Source organism: Culicoides brevitarsis, chromosome 3 (assembly GCF_036172545.1).
Source record: "Culicoides brevitarsis isolate CSIRO-B50_1 chromosome 3, AGI_CSIRO_Cbre_v1, whole genome shotgun sequence".
Classification (NCBI taxonomy): Eukaryota; Metazoa; Arthropoda; class Insecta; order Diptera; family Ceratopogonidae; genus Culicoides; species Culicoides brevitarsis.
Window position 1 is genome coordinate 10,096,916 of NC_087087.1, and position 18,401 is coordinate 10,115,316.

An 18,401-nucleotide genomic window follows, 5' to 3' on the forward strand; every position below is an offset into this window, starting at 1 on the left:
AAAAATCTTTAGATCCCGTGATCTAATTTTTTTCAAGGTCTCTTATTAGTTTAATTTGCTTAGATTTTATTTGTTTTCATTGCATGATTTTTAATAAAACTGTAATTTTTTTTAACCAAAAATGTAAAATTTTTCATTGTATCTCCCCCAAAAATTTTTTGATAAAATCGGAGGGGGTAAAAAAAATCTGAAAATAATAAATTAATTCATCTAATAATTTAACATTTTATTTTAACAATATTAATTAGGTAAAAAATCAGAAAAATTTCCAAAACTGATCATAATTTTAAGATAATTTCAAAATTTTTCTTATTTTTATGTGTAAAAAGAAAATCAGGGGACATTAAAGCTTAAAAAATTGACGTTTGGCAACCCTAATTTCGCTTGACAGATAAACGTCATTGAAAACATCAAAAACATTACTTCGCCGTGAAAGTTAAGAATTTAAAAAATTTTATAAAAAAAATCCAAAAACAATTCAAAAAATCGTCAAAACCCCCAATAAAAAGCTTGGAAACATTCCAAGGCGATGTGCTAACGTGGCACAATTTAACAAAAAAATCCCATAAAAACAAGAGAAGACTTTGGAACTTTCTAGAAATCCCAAACAATGGAGAACCCCGAAGATGTTATGAACAAAAAACGCAAATTGGAGGATGCGGAGGAGCCAGTAGCGAAACGAATCAATGCCGAAACATTCAATTTGATCGATTTCAGCGACGAAATGCTCTTGGCCATACTGAAGCATCTCGATTCGACTTCGTTAATTAAGTTATCCAGGTATTTGTCCCGCTTTTTAGGTTTAATTTAATTTACTTTAATTAATTTAATTGTAGAACATGCACGCGTCTTCGTACACTGGCCGAAGATCACACACACTGGGTCGATGTGGATTTTTCTGCGGAGCCCGCAAGTTGCTCGGAGCTGATTGAATTACTGTTTCGCGACGTTTGTCAAGCGTCGGAGATCCGTTCGTTGAAAATTCGGGGCCAAGTGACGCTTTATCCGCAGGAAAAGTGGAAAAATCAGACTGTCACGGAGAATTTTATCGCACAGTTGGGCACCAAATGCCCCAAAATTGAGAATTTGTGTGTCGAAGATGCATTTTTGGACTCGAAACGTGTGGCGGTGGTGAATTTTCCGGCAACCTTGCGATCATTGACTTTGAGAAATTGTCACTTGTCAACGAGTAACAACAATCCACGGTCCTCGTTCTTCTCCAAAATCAATTTCCACTTTACGAATTTGGAGGAGCTGGCTGTGGAACGTTGCAATTGGTTCGATACGCACGATTTGATCGCTTTCAGCAAAATACCAAATTTGAAGTATCTCAGTTTGCGCGGCTGCACCTCCTTCAAAGACTTTGTTCCTTACGGCAGTATTGCGACGCGTTTCGGCTTCCAGGCGCTCGAGGTGTTGGATGTGCGCGACACGCCCGTCACCGATTCCGACATTCAGTGCTTCAACATTTCGAAGAATTTGCGAGAACTAAGACTGCAGTGTCCGCAAGTGCCGGCGCCGAAGGAGGAGGAAAAACCGGAAAATGTCTCGGAAGGCGATCGTCCGGGCACGTCGGGCACCGAACCGAAACCTCCAGCAACAAATCCAACGTCGACGAGTTCAACGAATCCAATTTCCGCAAGTGTTCATGTTCGCACCGACCGACAAGTGATCAATTTGCATCTCAGGCCGAGTCGCAATAACGGCAGGATTGAGACAGTTCGCGACGGGGCGCCACAAAATGTGGAAATTCCGCCGCCAGAAGAGGAAGTAAGACAGGAAAATGCGGAAAACGATGAGGAAATTCAGGAAGCAGGAGCGGAATTTAATGCGGGAAATGATAATTTTAGGATCAATATTCGGAATCAAAATGTTCGGGGACGAAATGTTATTCATATTGTGCTGCAAAATAATCACATGTGTAATCAGAACAACAATAATGAGAATAATGGAGAAGGAAATCAGGAGGGAAATCGACCAGCAGCGGCGGCGGCGGCAGAAGGGGAAGGACAGGAAAATGCGCCAGCGGGAGAGAATAACGCGGAAAATCCTCCTCCACAGAATGCCAATGAGCCGCCTAATCCGCCAGCAGGAGATGGAGGTAAGAAGTTTTTCTTGATTTTTAATTTTTTTTAAATTTCTTTGATTTAAATTTGTTTTTAAAATTTAAAATTTTCATACCTATAGGATTTTTTATTATTATTATTTTCATTGATTATTCAAGTTTTTAAAATTTTGTTCCAACTGTTCTCAATTTTCAAGAATTTTCTTTAAATTTTTTTTTTTTGTTTAATTTCCTGAATTTTCTTTTCGAATTTTTTAATCGTTTAAAATTTTCTTTTCAAACATTTTTCTAATTAAAAAAAAAAAAAAAAAAAAAATTATAAATTTTTTAATTTTTTAAATTTTATGAGATTTTGCGAATTTGTGAGAATTACTTTTAATTTTGAATTTTTTCTCAATTTTTATTTTATTTTTCGACTTTCTTGCAGTTGTAATATGCAAATTCACTGTTTTCAAGAATTTTTAATTTTTTCACAATTTTCAAAAATTTTTTAAAAGTTTCAATCTTAATACCCAAATTTCTTAAACTCAGAATATCATGAAAAATATCCTAAATTTTTTTTAAAAAGGAATTAAATTTTGATATTTAAATAAAAATTTATCAAAATTAAGATAAAATGCAGAAAAGATAAAAAAAAAAATAAAGAAATTTTTTGAATTATAAATACCTAAATAATTTATTTTTTAAACTCTGATTTTTTAACAATTTTTTTTTGTTTTTAAATTTTTCTTTTTATTTTTCAAAATATTCAAGACTTTGAATTTTTGAGGTTTTTTTATTTTATTTTTTTTTATATTTTTTATATTTTTTAATTTTATTTTCCACAAAAAAATTTAAATTTTTTTTAAAAAATTTAAAAAAATAAAATTGTTCATATGTTTCTGAATTTTTTTTAGTTTTTTTCCAAATTTTGTTTCTTAAAACAAATTTGGATTTTTTTTTCAAAACTGATTTTTTCACAGTTTCCGAAATTTTTTTTAAACATTTTTTAAAATTTTTATGTAAATATTTTTTATTTGAAGATTTTTCAAATTTCTGTTATTTTTTCATGAATTTAATTTTTTTTTTCTATGAAATTTTACTCTTTAAATTTTTTTAAAAATATTTTCTTTATTCTTAACATGTTGATTTTTTTTATAATTTTTCTTTCATTTTTTATTGATTTATTTTATTTTCGCTTCTCTTTTAAATTAAATTATTTAATTATAGCTTTTTAAAAATTTTTTAAAGAAAAATTAAAAAAAAAAAATAAAAAATTTATTTTAAAATTAAAATTAAAAAAAATAAATTAAATTTATTTAAAAGTTAAAATAAAAAAATTAAATAATGTTTATTATTAATTTTGAAAATTTCCTAAATAATTTTTAATTTTTTATTCTTTCCGCATTTTATTTTAATTTTTATAAATTTTTATTTATATATTTAAATTTAATTACTTTTTAGATAATTTTTTTTAGGAAAATTTTCATGAAATTCTAAGTTTTTCTGATTTTTAAAAATTTTTTGTTAATTATTTTCTCTTTTAAATATGATTAAAATTCAATTTTTGTTAATTTTAGGCGTTCAACACTACATAATGATACGCGGAATCCGCGAAGGAGCCGAAAACGACAACGGAGATGATGTCAATCCAGCGCGTATTGTACAGTAAGTCCCTTGAAATTTTTGACGAATCCAAAAATCATCCAAAATTTAAAATTTTTCATGAATTTGGATCCGTCACTGTTTGAATTAGCACAAAAACAAAACAAATCTGCACATTTCTCATTGATGGATAAAAACCAAAAAGTTATAATGTTCCATTTTTTCGCCAATCACGCCAAAAAATGTTTGAACTGCATTGTAATTTTTGCTTTTTCTCTCTTTGTGCCAAAATGTGTGACAGACGCGAACGCAGTCCGGGCATTTCGCCGGAAGTGTATGCGCGTATCGCTCATTCCAACCCTTTTCACTTCTACGACAGATTCATCCAGTTCCAACGCAGTCATCCGTTGCACATGTCTCCGGGGCCTCTCAACGAAGCGATTACGGACCGCGGAATTTGCAGTTTTGGCCATTCGCAGGACGGAGCACGCGGCGGTTTGGTGTGGATTCGCATGGAGCCACGCAGCCCAACGACCCAGCTGGAAAGTATTACGGTGCGCGACTACAAAAAAGTCACGGATGTCGCGCTGCAACATTTGTCGAGTTGCGCGCCGCGCTTGAAATTCCTCGATGTCATCGGCACAGACGTCACGGAAGACGGCATCGAGAAATTTAAGCTGCAAAAACCCGAATGTCGCGTCATTTCGAACTTTGGCGTTGCCGAGGAGGAAAATCTGTTGTGAAAAATGGCAAAATAACGGAAAAATCAAGATTTAACTACTATTTAATAAAAATTTAGAGGAATTATTTGAGTAATCGAATAGTTTTTCTTCCGCTTTTTTAGGCTTCAGAAGGTTTGTCGCCATCGCCTTGCTTCTCGTCCTCGGAATGTTCATAGACGACTTGCAAATTGGACATTTCCGAGTCAGAACTGGCAGCGTCGTCATCATCCTTGACTTCGGCAGTGAAATACAAGACAGCTCTCGGCACAACTCGGTCTTTCAAGCAAAATCCAATCTCGAAATCGGCTTCCAAAATTGCCTAAAATCCATTTTTCATTTAATTTTTAAAATTATTTTTAATTTTTTCATTTAAAACTTACGTTAACTTCATGGAAAAACGGATGATTTGGATCCTCGATGACTTCCGGTGGCGAGAAAAAATTAAAAAATGACTGAACTTTCACCTCAGTCTCCGTTCCTTCGACTTCTCGCATGCCAATTGTTACATTTTTCGACTTTTCTTTCCACAGGATCTCCGTTCCGCGTGACTTGAAGATCTCCGGACCGTCAAAAGCAAAGGGAGTTGTTGCCTCCGGAGCGCATTTCATGAAATATTCCTTCGTCAAGACCGAATTCTCAAAAAAATCGTTCGGCGCAAAGTGAAATTCCAACGTGAAGGACAAACAGGGATCAGTTTCGCTGCGAATTCGAACGTCTTTTAAATATTTGAGGATTGGCTCGTCATGCGGTTGCACCATTTGATCCATTTGCGGTACAAGTTTGAAAATTGTCAACCAAAAATCCGGAATTCCATGGATTTTGGCGTCATTTTTGCCCGTTTCAAGGTCAACGCGACTCAAACGATGACTGATTCCAGCAATTTCTTCTTTCAGCTCGCATTCGGAAGGTTCAGGGACATGATCGCCACTCACAATTTGCGATCGTTTCTCGAAAATTGAGTCATGTTTCGCCAAATATTCCTTTTCCAGCTCATGGACCTTCATGTGAAACTCGGCAGACAAGTCCATTGTCTCGAGTTGCAATTTTTTCAGTGCCAGCAACTTTTTATGGATATCCGCTGGAAGCTCCTGCAAAAATTTCTCATGATCCCGCTTCTTCATGATGGCGTTCAAGTAACGATGCATGAACTGCAATTGGTGCGATTTGAAGTTCGCGGGACTCATAAATTCGGATAAGGAAATATCTTCATCCTTCAAGGATTCTTGCAAGTCAAGCGGTTTCGGGAGAACAGAATTTTCAGCCATTTTGAGCGAAAATGAGAAATCGAATGAAAAACCGTTGAAAAATTTGATGACAATTAAAAATCAAGGCTAACGTGATCCAAAATTCAAAAGAAGAGGAAAAGTCATGAAAAGTACAAGGCGTTTCCATAGTACATCAACTCTTTTGTTCATAAGAATTGTAAATCTATTTTCGCAGAGGTTTCGCATTCAATACAAATATTTGAATTACCTTTACGTAAATTATTGCTGGAGTTGAGATTACTCATATTTTCAAAAGAAGGTAAATAATAATAGGTCACATGATACAATAACAGAATGAAAATTTACAATGTTATATCTCAAAGACGACAGTCGTAAAACTCTGGCCAAATATTGTTCATGAAAATATTTGCTCACCACCATTTCATCAAAAAAAAAGTGTTTTATCAAAAGAAAAATACTAAGATAGTTACGTATAAATAACGGATTCTCTAAGACGGATTTTAATAACAATACAACATATCTCTGACGTAAATTTAAATAAAAATAAAAAAAAGTGTGAGTTTTTAAAAAGTGCTTTACACAAAAAAAAATAAATTATTTTTAAAGGTACTAAAAAGAACATGGAAAAAATTTTTTTTCGGGATCCAAATTTTTTTCCCAAAATTAAATTTATAATTTTTTACTTTAAGATAAAGAAAAACTAAGCAAATTTTTAAGTAATTTTACAAATTTTTATTTTTAAAGTGTAAAATTTCCCAATTTTACTCATAAAAAAATTAAAATTCCTTTATGATTTTTGTAAATTTCCCTTGAACGAGGTTCCCGCGCTTTTTTTTTAGGGCCAAAAAATAATAAAATAAGGATGTTAATAAAAATTGCAAAATTTTTTTGGATATCCTCTATCCAAATTATTTAAAAAAAATTATTTTGGGATATCCAGTATATTAAAGCAAGATATTTTTCACTAATATAATTTATAATTTTAGTGTTTTTTTATTAATTTTGAACAAAGAAAAATTTTTCTAATTTTTCTAACTTTTTCATATTTTTAATCATAAATGTTTAATTTTGTTAATAAAATAATTTTCAAAACATTAGCAGAATATTTTACAAAAGCTAAATAAATTTCTGTTAAAAAATTAGTCCTTCTTATCATTTTCGGATTAATTTTTTTTTTGTTTTTCTAATCATTTTTAATTTTTTTGCAGACCGAATTTCTAAACTATTATTTTTCTGAGAGCTTTTTTTAAATTTTTTTGAAAGCTTAGCTTTTAATATTCTTCCTTCGTATCGTTTTAAAATTTTGAGTTACCTTTGTGAGTAAAAAATTTAACTATTAAAATTGATCATCAAAATTGATGAGTAAAAAATTTAGAATTTTAAAAACTTTTGTTAAAAATATAATTTTTATATCGCTCGAGACTCAATAACTTTCTTTTCTAATGTTTTAAGGTCATGAAATCCAAAATATTTTTCGATAATTGTAACACCCGAAGGCCCTTTTGTTAGCTAAATCTCTTTGATCAGCAATATTATAAATTAAAGATTAAAATTAAGATAAATTCATAAAATATTGAAAAATTAAAAAATACGTCATTTTCACATACCTGAGGTCGACCTTTGTTTAAGCCGAAAATAGAGTTCTGTTAAAATAATAAAAATAACTATTCCGAACTGAATTTGAGACATTAAACAGGTGATCAAACATCACTCTTTGAACAATCAAATATTAAAAATAAAATAAATATTTTTTTAAAAATATTTCAAAATTTTTGAAGTTAAAAAAAAATATTGGCAAACATAAACTTGTACCTATTAATTATCTCAATCAGTCATTTCTGTGAAAAGTAACGCGCTCTCATTATATTTTTTAAAGTGCATATTTGCGCCTAATAAAGATTCTATCGGAAAATCTTACTTAGACAGTGTCATACAAGTCGGATATGAGCTATTTTAAATAAAAGTACAGTAGTTTACGTTGAACGGTTGAACTAATAAGACGTACTATGTGAGCTCGGAAAAGAAAAAAAAGACATTTTTTAATATTTAATTAAATTTAATAATTAAAAAAAAATAAATAAATAAATAAAAATAGGTAAATTAATAAAATAAAATAAAAAAAAATTAAAAAATTTAAAAAATTAAAAAAAATAGTGAAAGTAATAAAAAAGTAGTGAAATTGAAATTTCTCAATGCTTAAGTAATTAACGGAAGTATTTAAAAAATAATGATCTACAAAAAATCAACGATCAATGTATCCTAAAAATAATATAAACATAGACTGTACCGCAATCCCTGCACTAAAAATTTGTCTAATAAACAACAATAGACGACAACTTATCTATGAATGAACAATCTAGTTGGGTACTTGACTTGCCAAAAAGAAAAGAAATTATAAATAGTCATTTTACATTTTTTTTGCCCTTGACTTTCGCAAAAAAAAAAATTGTCTTTGGCTACCTTGTATGACAAAACTATATGTAAACATTAGTTGAGCGCATTTGAACTTTGTGGCAGTACATTTCCATCTTTCCGACACTTTTCATCTGTTTACTATTTTTTTTCTCGTAGTTTGTATCAGAAGATAACGGATTATCTCGGAACTAAGTGTTTGAAAGAAAAAAAAAATTATAGTTTTGAACATTGACGTGCTTCTATGTCATTTTAGCGGAAAGATAAGATTTGGAGCTGCAAAGAGCACGTGAATCAGTCATAAAAATTTAAATAAACAAGATATTTGTAAAAAAATATGAATTGAGTTATTTAAGGTTGAGTTTTCAAAGAAACCGCAACGAATTTTATTAAAAAAAAATTAATTAAATTAAAAAAAATAAAAATAATAAAAAATTAAATGAAATAAAAATTAAAAAAAAATATTTTTTTTTAGTTTAGTTTAATAAAAAAAATAAGACATGGATCCAAAAAAGACATTATCAGTCCCAGATTTGGGAACGTACAGCCTTCATGGAGTCTCACACTCTTCATTAAATATTGCCAAGGAAATTCCTGGATTTAGGGGCTCAAATGATTTTATACGTAAGAAATTTTTTCAAAGAGTTTAGGAGAAAATTTTTCAAAATTTTTATCAATAGTAACGGAAACGCGACGAGTTTCCATAATAGATACCGCAAAAGACACGGGACATTGGTGCCAAAGAAAGTACAGACAAATTTTTAGAAAGAAAATGTTGTATAAACGGATGCCGATTTTGAATTGGCTGCCAAAATATAGCATGGAAGATGCAATTGGTGATTTAATTGCTGGATTAACGGTTGGACTGACAAGTAAATTTTTTTGATTGAAATTGTGTCATCGGATCATATTTAAAAAAAAATTTTTTTTAGTTATTCCTCAGGCTTTAGCTTATTCTGGCATTGCTGGATTAGATCCACAAGTAGGTTTCAAGTTTTTTTTTAAATTTAAATGTTTACGAAGTTTTTGTTCCATGCCCGAAAGGTGCCCGAAAAAATAGATAATAGGAAAAAAAAAAAAAAAATTTTTAAAAAAAAATTTTTAAAAAAAAATATTAAAAAAATAATTAAAAAAAATATTTAAAAAAAATATTTAAAAAAATTATAAAAAAAAATATAAATAAGGGATCTATAAAAACATAAAAGTTCAAAATTTTTTTAAAAATATTTTTTTTTAAATTTTTCTCGATATTCTTATAATTTAAAAAAAAAAATCTTTTAATTTTTAATAAATTTTTTTAAACAATTTTTTTCAAGAAAATTATTTTTTTAAAATTTTTTTTTAACAATTTGCCACTTAAAATGTTCTTAATTTATTCTAAAGTTAACGAATACATAAAAATACATTAAAAAATAAAAAAAAGTTATAAATATTCATTAATTACAATTTAATTTGAAAAATTATTTTAAAGCTTTTTTTTTTGAAAAAATTCTTTTGGGACAAAAACTTCGAAATAAATTTAAAATTAAATTAAAAATTTTTAAAATTCAATTTTTTACATTTAAAAAATATTTTTTTCAGTATGGGCTCTACGGCTCATTTCTCGGCTCCTTTATCTACATCATCTTCGGTTCCGACAAAAATATTCCAATGGGTCCGACGGCCATAGCGTCTCTTCTAACGTTTCAAATTGCACGCGGAAGTTGGCAAAAAGCTGTTTTGTTGTGTTTCTTATCGGGATTCGTTGAACTTTTTATGGGAATTTTAGGATTAGGATTTTTAATTGATTTCGTTAGTGGACCGGTAGGCTCAGGATTTACAAGTGCGGTGTCTTTAATTATTTTAACGTCGCAAGTTAAGGATTTGTTTGGCATAAGAGCAAAGGGAAATACTTTTGTGGAAATATGGATATCAATTTTTAAGGATATTCACAATATTAGAGTTGGAGATACCGTTATGGGGTGCAGTTGTATCGTCATTCTGTTGCTTATGAGGGTAAGTCTTAAAATGTTTTCGAAAATTTATTTTTTTTTAATTCATCAAATTATATGGGAAATTATTTTTCTTTTCAACATTCATTTTCGACTTTAAATTTTTAATTAAAAAAAAATAAATTAAGAAGTTTAATTTTTTTAATTAATTAAAATTAAAATAATTCAATTAATTATTTTAAATTTATAAAAATTTATAATTAATTATTTTTAATTTATTTTAAATTTATAATTTATTTTTTTTTATCTCTTAAATCTAGACCAAATATTTGATTTAATTTTTTTTTTTGCTAAATTTTTTATGAGAATTTATTACTTAACAAATCTTTAAACTTCGGTTGAATAAATATTAAAAAAAAATATATTTTCTAAAGTTAAATTTTAAAATCAATAATATTAAAGTTTTCATATAAAATCTTAAAAATTATATTTTTTAAAAAATTAATTAATTTTTTTTTTTTGATTTTTTTTAATTTTTTTGAAAAGAGTAATTTTAAGAAGAAAATTTTTATCTGAATTCCTTTTAATTTTTTTTTTGTTTTTTTAAACAAAATTAGTATAAAATTTAATTTCAGAGCTCTAAAACTCAAATAATTTTAATTTTTTTTTTAGAAATTTTCCAGCATAAAATTCGGTCCCGAAGATGACAACGAAAAATCTTGGTATCATAAAGTACTGAACAAAATATTTTGGCTTATTGCAACCGCTAGAAATGCTATTATTGTAGTTGTAACTGGATTAATTTCGCATGCGTTGATTCAAAATGGCTACAAAGGCTCCTTAAAAATTATCGGCGATATTCCGAGTGGTCTTCCAACGTTTCAGGCTCCTCCTTTTAGCATTGATGAAGTCAAAAACGAGACAGGACACGTAATTCAGGAATATGAGTCATTTTTCGATATGATTTCCTTCCTCGGCTCCGGTATTATTGTTATTCCATTGATTGCTTTGTTGGAAAATATGGCAATTTGTAAGGCTTTTGGTGAGTTGTTTTAAGATTTTTTTTTCAAATTTGAGAAGCTAAAAAATATTTTTTTAAACAGCTAATGGGAAACCAATTGATGCAACACAAGAACTGATCGCTATTGGACTTGCTAATATCGCAAATAGTTTTTGTTTGGGTTATCCGGGAAATGGAGCATTGAGTCGTGGAGCAGTAAATAATGCATCGGGAGTTAGAACGCCATTCGGGTCATTTTATACAGGAGTACTTGTGATTTTGGCATTGCTATTTTTCACGCCGTATTTTACTTTTATTCCAAAAGCAGCGTTGGGAGCAGTGATTATAGCAGCGGTAAGTTTTTTTAAGTTTTCTAATTTTTTTTAAAAAATTAATTATTTAAAAAAAATTTTTTAAAAAAGTGATTAAATTTAATTTTACTTTTGTTAATTAATCAAAATTAAAAAAATTTGAAAAAAAATATAAAAAATAAGAAAAAATTAAAATATTTTTGACAATTTTGACATAAATTTTTTTTTTTACTAAAATTTTTTGCAAATTATTTTTTTTTTAATTTATTTATTAAGTATTTAATTTTAATTATTTTATTATTTATTTTTTTTTTAATTTTATTAAAATTAAAATTTGATAAAGATTAATTTAGAAAAATATGTTGGCAAATTTTAGATTATTTTTTATTCTATTTTGTGTCGAATTTTTAAAATAATTTCTAAAAATTAAATTTAAATTAAAATTAATTTAAATTTCAATGTGAATATTGAAGGCTTTTTTATTTGCCAAAAATTATTTTTAATTAAAAATTTAATTATTTTTTAAATAATTTTTTTTAAATAATTTTTCAGGTGATATTCATGATAGAATTTAATGTCATAACGCCAATGTGGAAATCTAAGAGTAAATATGACAATTTTTACAGGAAAACAATTTTTTTTTTTTTAATTAAATATTTTTTATTTTTTAGGAAGTGACCTGATTCCTGGAATTTCTTGTTTTCTAGCGTGCCTTATTTTACCTTTGGAAATTGGTAAGGAAATAATTTTATTTTAACTAATTTAAATAATAGTAATTTTCGAGGTAATTTTATTTTTTAAGGTATCTTATTGGGCATCGGAGTTAACGTAATTTTTGTACTATACCATGCTGCAAGACCGAAAATTCATATGGAAAAGAGATGTGTAAGTATTTAAATTAAATTAAAAAAAATAAAAAAAAATTAAATTTATTTGAATTGAAAAAATTTTATTTTATTAATTTAAAATTAAAATATTTATTTTACTTTAATTTCAATTTTAATTTATTAATTAATTAATTTATTTTAATTTTTAATTATTTTTTGTGAGTTAAAAAAATTAATATTTTTTTTTATATAATTTTAGACTCCAAAAGCCACCAAATACTTACTTATTACGCCCGACAGATGTCTAATTTTCCCATCTGTGGACTACGTGCGAAACTTAATTAACAAACAAGGCATCAAACTTCAAACTCCCGTGGTTATTGGTAAATAAATTAATTTATTTTTAAAAATAATTCATTAAAACAACGAATTTTGGCAGATTGTACTCACATTTATGGCGCAGATTACACAGCTGCAAAAGCAATTGAAATGTTACTGCAGGACTTTGAATCACGGAATCAACCAATTTATTTCTTGAATTTAAAACCAAGTGTGGCAAACGTGTTTGAAGGAGCCGAACTAGACTTTCACGTATTTTATACTTATGAAATTCTGGAAAATGCCATCGATTTGTGCAAATATCGAAGAGAATCACGTGTAGTCTGAATTAGTTGATGAGCAAAAAAATTGAAAAAATACAAATTTAGTTAAAATTATTTTACAAAAAAATTTATTTATTTTTTTTTATTTAGCTGCTGTATAAAAAATTATAATTAATAAGGCTGATAACAATAATAATCGAAAATGTTTTAGATTTTATAAAAAAAATAAATAACTAATTAAAACAAATTTAATTTTTTTATAAAACAAAATATTAAAAAAAAAATAATTTTACTTAACTATTTGATTAAAAAAATAAATTAAAAAAATTTAATTAAATTAAATATTTAAACAAAAATTAAATTTAAAAAAAAATTTAAATTTTAAAAACTGTTAAATTTAAAAAAAAATTATTTAAAATTAAATAATTAAAAAATTAATATTTTGATAATTTTTTTCTATTTTAAAAAATAATTATTTTTTTAAATTGAAGTTTCAAAAATTTAAATAAATCTTAATATTTTAAAATTACCTAAATTCAATATTTAAGTTATTTTTTTTTCACTGGGAGTATTAATTTAATTAAGAATTTATTATTTAATTATTTTAACAATAAAAAAAATTATTTTAGAAAAATTATTTTACCTACAAAATTTTTTTTTTTTTAATTTTTAATAAAATCTAAAACATTTTCGTTTATTTATTAATTTTTTTGGAATAATAATTTATCACTTCACCATATAAACGATGTCCCATTAAAAAAATAAAAATATTTTTCTAAAATTCTCCTAAGATAAAAAAACAACAAATTGTCTCAAAGACAAATCTTTCACAACAAAAACAACAAATATTGTCTTTTAAAGACAACTTTTTACAATTTAGCATTCAAAATTGTCTTATCTTTGTGCACCAAGGTCTCCCACCATTGGGGACGCTCAAACGTCGCTGGATTATCAAAAAACGCCGCTTTCAAGTGTTTATAAACATTTCCGTCACTATGCCCGAGACAACTGTTTATCACATGATCCGGATAAGCGATGGAATCCGTAAGCGCAATGCAATTATTTTTAATTTTTCCCAAAAGCTGCTCGGTGATCAAATTTTCAAAAATCTGAATGTCCTCAGAACGGTTGAAATAAGCTCCTTGATAGAATAAACTTGCATTTTGGAGCATTAAATTAGCTCCGAACAACACAAGCAAGTCATGAAGTGCCTCTTTTTCACTGGAATTCGGGAGTTTGTTCACAAAATCGTAAAAAACGCGATAAACGTTCCTCTGGGCGTAACAAATTGACAGAGTTTTGGCATGAAATACTTGGATGTTGTTTCGCAAGTCAAAAGCGGATGATTTTTTCTGTATTTTTTTTGATTTTTCGATCGTTTTGTTCAAAGTAAAGGCACACAACCAATTTAATGAGTCCAAAATAATTTTCGAGGACGTTGCTTCAGAGAAATTATTTGTTGGGAATTTTGTTTGTAAAATTGCGCGGTAGTTTTGTAAGAAATCAGCTGAATTCAGAGGGGATTCCTCGCCGAAAGCATTGCGTTTTTCAACATTTAATAGCCAGTTTGATGCTTGTTGTCCAAGGACGTTGTTTTCACCTTCGTAAGTTAAATTTGCATCTGCATCGTTGCGGAGCTGTTAAAATAAATTTAAAATAATTATAATTAAAATAAACTAATTAATTATTTATTTTTTGTTAAAAAATTAATAAAAATTAATTTTAATCAAAATTATTTAATTTAATTAATTAAAATTATTTAAATTAATTAATTAGTTTAAATTTAAATATTATTTTTTTGAATATTAACATTACTTTATTTTTTTTTAATTTTTACTTAAAATTTTAAAAAATCTAAGAAATTTTTAATGCATTTAATTTATTTAATTTTTTTTTAATTTTTGAATTAATGTAATTTTTTTATTAAACTGCCAAAAAATTTTTTTTACTTAAAATTAATCAATTTTTAATTCCAGAAAACGATCGAATTATTTTTAATTAATTAATTTTTTTTTAGTTTATTTTTTTTAAATGTTTTTAATAAGAAAAAAAAAATAAAAAAAAAATTAAAAAATAAAATTTTAAATAAAATTAGATTATTATTTTTTGCTTTGTTTACTAATTAAAATCAAAACAAAATCTGCTATTTTTTTTAAATCTAAGAAATTTTTTTTTTATTTTTTGTTCCTAAGATTTTACAATTAAAAATTAATTTCAGAATAATTTAAGTTCAAAATTGAAAAAAAAAATAAATAAAAATCATTATCTGAAAAATATATATTTAATTTATATTTTTTAGTTTTTTTTTTAATTTTTATTTTTTTCTTAATAAAAAAAAATAAAATAAAAAATGAAATAAAAATAAATTTTTAAAAAAATAAATAATTAATTAATTAAAAATAATTCGATCGTTTTCTGGATTTATAAATTAATTAATTTTGATTAAAAAAAATTATTTGACAATTTAATAAAAAAAATGATATTAATTCAAAAATTAAAAAAAAATTAAATTAATGCATTAAAAATTTCTTAAAATTAAAAAAAAAATAAATTTTTGAATGAATAAGAAAAAATTTTTAAAATGAATTTTTAGCAGCTTGAATAATTTTATTTTATACTTACATCACCCAAACGACTAATTTTTAAATAACCATGTCCTCCACAAGCCTAAAAAATGTTTAAAATAAAAAAAAGATTATTAATTTTTTATGAAAAAAAAAATAGAAAATTACCTCTCGACACTCCTGAATGATATCTCTAGCTGCCCACGTACAAAACGGTTTACACGCCGAACTCAAGGCATGAATTTCCATCCCGACATGCGGCAACTTCTCCCCAAGTGTCGTTCTCAAAAACATATCTCCATGCTGCACCGACAACCAATGCGAAAAAATATTCAAAGCAAAAGTCGAAGCAAGATGCGGCAACAACCGAAATTGCTGCGACTGATATTCCAACACTGGCAACTCATTCCCCTCGGAATCCTCCCCAAATTGTCTTCTAGCTGCCGAATACCGAATTGCGATCGTTATTGCTTTCGTGCAATATGTCGAAGCAATTCCGCAAATCGAAACACGACCTCCGGACAAAGCTCCCAACGACGCTCCCAATCGCTTACTTTTATCCTTAAACGGAGTGACGAATTTCCCGTCGTCTGTCACGTCGCCAGTTCGACTTAGCAGCATATCTTTCGAAATCAGGTAATTATCGAACATGACAAAGCCGTTATCAACGCCGTTCAAGCCGATTTTTTCACCCATGTCGCCTGCTCGAACGCCCGGGAAACAAAGCAAAGTTTTGGGATCGCGGATCGGGACCAAAAAAGCGTTTAAACCGTGATTTTTGCCATCGGGCGTGTAAAGTTGGGCATAAACGATGGCATGCGTGCAAGTTTTGCCCAAATTGCCAACCCAACATTTGGCTGCCTCGAAATCTGGCGTGTTCATAATGAAGCCTTTTGATTTGACGTCATAAGTTGCTAAAAGTGGAAAGTAAGAAAAAGTTTTTTAAATTTTTTTTTAGTATTGAAAGTTTTACCGGTGGTTCTAACTCCTCTGGCATTAGTTCCATGGGAAATTTCCGTTAGAGCAAAGGCACCGTAAATTTCCATGTTTTCATTTGCTTCGACATATTGATAAAGCCTTTCGTTACCTTTATTTAAAAAAAAAAACAAAATTTAAAAAAAAATCTTTAATTTAATTTTTTTAAGAAAAATTTAAATTTAAGTTGATTAATTAATTTTTTTTTAAATTTAAATTTAAAAATTAATTTATAATTTTTTAAATTAATTAACAATTTTTTTAATTAATTATTTTTTTTAATTTTAAAAAAAAATAATTTTTAAATTTTTTATTTAATTTTAATAATAAATTTTTAATTGTTTAATAATTGATTTAATTTAATTATTGAATAATTTAAATATAAATTTTTAAATTATTAAATTAATTTTTTTTATTTAATTTGAAATTAAATTTTGATTTTTATTAATTTTTTATTTTAATTAATTTTTTTTAATTAATTAAAAATTTAATTACATAAATAAAATTAATAATTAATTAATTAAATTAAATAAATTATTTTTTTAAATAAAATTTTATCTAATAAATTAATTAATTTTTATTTATTTTTTAATTTAAAATTTAAAAAATAAAAAAATCAAACTTACCTAAAGTTCGTAACACATTTCCAAACATTCCAAATGTCAAAGTTACTAAAAAAAATTATTTAAAAATATTTGTTAACAAAATTATGACATTTTCATACCTTTAATTGCGAAACTCGGACAAAAAGCCATTAAGCTACTAACAAAATGATACGACAAATCTGGCCTTTGTATGAACTGATCGACCCCAAAAAAATGTTCATTAAATCCAACTAACATTCGTTTCGAGGCCAAGTGCCGTTGTTGATCCATCGTTAATGATTCTTCCAATTTCCTCACGAAATACGGATGATCTCGAAAAAAGTTGAAAATTCTTTGTCGAAATAAAAGTGCTTCTTCATCTTCAATTATTAGTTTTAACTTTTTCCAATCAAAAGTTGCTGAAGATCTGTAAAAAAATAATTTTTGATAAAAAAAATTAAGCAAAAATGTTAAATCAGAAAACTCACCTGTATTTCGCTAACGGTCCCGTCGTCGGGAAATCAGGGAAAATATCTTTATTCTCAAAGATTGCTTCACCTTGCATTGTTTGCAACTTCAATGTTTAATTAATATTCTAAAAAAACTAAATTGTACTTCGAAGGTTAAAGTCCAGAGATGATAGTGATTAAAATAATTTTTCATAAATTTTTGAATTTATAATGATTTTGAGATTTTTGGTACTGATCCTTAATAATTGTCTGTGGAGGGATTTTTAGAATATTTTTCTTATCAATTTATGCGTTTTAAATCCGTTCTTTTCGTTATCAAAACATTTACTATTTATGTTTACTCGACACAAAAATAAATAATTTCTGCAGTGAGAATAGCTTGAATGTGGAACTAGGTAATGTCAATCACATTTAAGAAACGGTAAGAAAATGGGTTTGATGAATTTTACGGAATTGGAATTGGCGCTAATCGTTTTTGTTAAAAGATTTTTTATTTAAATTTTCAGATAAGTATTAATTATTTTTTTTTATAGGAATAAAAAATACAAAAAATTTCAAAAAACCAAAGATTTTTTAAAAAAATGTTAAAAATTTTTTCATAAATAAAGCTAAGGTTTTGCATTATAGTTTTGAATATCAATCATAAAAATTGAGAAGGATAAATATTTTTCTTTAAATTAAAAAAAAAAATAATTTTTGAACTGATTCAAACATAGAATTTTTTTTTCTTTTAATTTTTTTTTCTAAAACTTTGAGATTTTTTAATTATTACCTTATGGAAAAAAATCCGTTACAAATTAAAAAATGCTAATAATTAATGGAACATCATTTTTCCAAGAAAATTTATTTATAGAACCGTTACAATTAAACAAATTTTAAATAATTTTTTCAAAAAATAATTAAAAAATAGAACAATATTTTCCATTAATTTGTAGCAATTTTCTAAACAAATTTTAAATAATTTTTCATAAAATTAAAAAATAAATTAATAAAAATTCATTAAAATTATTCATTCTCAAAAATTTTGTTAAAAATATTGAAAAAATTCGTAATTTCGTTTAAAATTCAAAATTTTTACGTAAAAATGCTAATCAAAATTTGAGCAAAAAAATCTACAAAGATTGGTCA

General features: G+C 26.5%; 4 protein-coding genes across 6 annotated transcripts; 2 read left to right on the forward strand and 2 right to left on the reverse strand.

Moving 5' to 3' along the window:
• The first annotated feature begins 418 nt into the window (after window positions 1-418).
• On the forward strand, window positions 419-4,456 carry LOC134833834 (uncharacterized). Its single transcript, XM_063848292.1, has 4 exons — window positions 419-780; window positions 837-2,101; window positions 3,625-3,712; window positions 4,029-4,456. Exons 1-4 carry the CDS (start codon window positions 611-613, stop codon window positions 4,390-4,392), a joined length of 1,887 nt encoding a protein of 628 aa, XP_063704362.1. The 5' UTR covers window positions 419-610; the 3' UTR covers window positions 4,393-4,456.
• A 33-nt stretch (window positions 4,457-4,489) lies between these two features.
• On the reverse strand, window positions 4,490-5,636 carry LOC134835175 (nucleosome assembly protein 1-like 1). Its single transcript, XM_063850046.1, has 3 exons — window positions 5,273-5,636; window positions 4,752-5,200; window positions 4,490-4,690 (listed from the first exon to the last, which is right to left on the reverse strand). The coding sequence occupies exons 1-3, from the start codon at window positions 5,634-5,636 to the stop codon at window positions 4,490-4,492; spliced, it is 1,014 nt and encodes a 337-aa protein (XP_063706116.1).
• A 1,946-nt stretch (window positions 5,637-7,582) lies between these two features.
• LOC134833259 (sodium-independent sulfate anion transporter-like) lies at window positions 7,583-12,896 on the forward strand. Of its 2 annotated transcripts, none has more exons than XM_063847522.1 (12): window positions 7,583-7,692; window positions 8,485-8,633; window positions 8,690-8,881; window positions 8,942-8,991; window positions 9,591-10,004; window positions 10,613-10,982; window positions 11,044-11,294; window positions 11,804-11,855; window positions 11,923-11,985; window positions 12,054-12,136; window positions 12,338-12,461; window positions 12,518-12,896. In XM_063847522.1, the coding sequence occupies exons 2-12, from the start codon at window positions 8,510-8,512 to the stop codon at window positions 12,742-12,744; spliced, it is 1,950 nt and encodes a 649-aa protein (XP_063703592.1). In that variant the 5' UTR covers window positions 7,583-7,692; window positions 8,485-8,509; the 3' UTR covers window positions 12,745-12,896. The 2 variants fall into 2 exon arrangements, with proteins under 2 accessions (XP_063703592.1, XP_063703593.1); XM_063847523.1 differs by having other exon boundaries at window positions 7,591-7,692; window positions 8,490-8,633.
• Window positions 12,897-13,215: 319 nt separating this feature from the next.
• On the reverse strand, window positions 13,216-17,609 carry LOC134834040 (peroxisomal acyl-coenzyme A oxidase 3). 2 transcript variants are annotated; one of them, XM_063848555.1, is made up of 7 exons: window positions 17,292-17,609; window positions 16,944-17,230; window positions 16,846-16,890; window positions 16,218-16,331; window positions 15,413-16,158; window positions 15,303-15,347; window positions 13,216-14,317 (listed from the first exon to the last, which is right to left on the reverse strand). In XM_063848555.1, the coding sequence occupies exons 1-7, from the start codon at window positions 17,366-17,368 to the stop codon at window positions 13,550-13,552; spliced, it is 2,082 nt and encodes a 693-aa protein (XP_063704625.1). In that variant the 5' UTR covers window positions 17,369-17,609; the 3' UTR covers window positions 13,216-13,549. The 2 variants fall into 2 exon arrangements, with proteins under 2 accessions (XP_063704625.1, XP_063704626.1); XM_063848556.1 differs by lacking the exon at window positions 16,846-16,890.
• Between the last annotated feature and the right edge of the window lie 792 nt (window positions 17,610-18,401).

What these genes read in the sequence shown, in the direction of transcription:
- LOC134833834 (XM_063848292.1), top strand. Translation starts at nt 611, where the DNA reads ATGGAGAACCCCGAAGATGTTATGAACAAAAAACGCAAATTGGAGGAT. An exon ending in TCGTTAATTAAGTTATCCAG is followed by an intron (nt 781 to 836) that starts GTATTTGTCCCG and finishes ATTTAATTGTAG; the next exon opens with AACATGCACGCGTCTTCGTA. An exon ending in AATCCAGCGCGTATTGTACA is followed by an intron (nt 3,713 to 4,028) that starts GTAAGTCCCTTG and finishes CTTCTACGACAG; the next exon opens with ATTCATCCAGTTCCAACGCA.
- LOC134835175 (XM_063850046.1), bottom strand. Translation starts at nt 5,636, where the DNA reads ATGGCTGAAAATTCTGTTCTCCCGAAACCGCTTGACTTGCAAGAATCC. An exon ending in TCATGTCCCTGAACCTTCCG is followed by an intron (nt 5,201 to 5,272) that starts AATGCGAGCTGA and finishes AAACGGGCAAAA; the next exon opens with ATGACGCCAAAATCCATGGA. An exon ending in CGTTTTTCCATGAAGTTAAC is followed by an intron (nt 4,691 to 4,751) that starts GTAAGTTTTAAA and finishes AATGGATTTTAG; the next exon opens with GCAATTTTGGAAGCCGATTT.
- LOC134833259 (XM_063847522.1), top strand. Translation starts at nt 8,510, where the DNA reads ATGGATCCAAAAAAGACATTATCAGTCCCAGATTTGGGAACGTACAGC. An exon ending in TTGCTGGATTAGATCCACAA is followed by an intron (nt 8,992 to 9,590) that starts GTAGGTTTCAAG and finishes TATTTTTTTCAG; the next exon opens with TATGGGCTCTACGGCTCATT. An exon ending in TCAAACTCCCGTGGTTATTG is followed by an intron (nt 12,462 to 12,517) that starts GTAAATAAATTA and finishes GAATTTTGGCAG; the next exon opens with ATTGTACTCACATTTATGGC.
- LOC134834040 (XM_063848555.1), bottom strand. Translation starts at nt 17,368, where the DNA reads ATGCAAGGTGAAGCAATCTTTGAGAATAAAGATATTTTCCCTGATTTC. An exon ending in AAATGTGTTACGAACTTTAG is followed by an intron (nt 16,332 to 16,845) that starts GTAAGTTTGATT and finishes TTTTAAATAAAG; the next exon opens with GTAACGAAAGGCTTTATCAA. An exon ending in CAGAGGAGTTAGAACCACCG is followed by an intron (nt 16,159 to 16,217) that starts GTAAAACTTTCA and finishes TTCCACTTTTAG; the next exon opens with CAACTTATGACGTCAAATCA.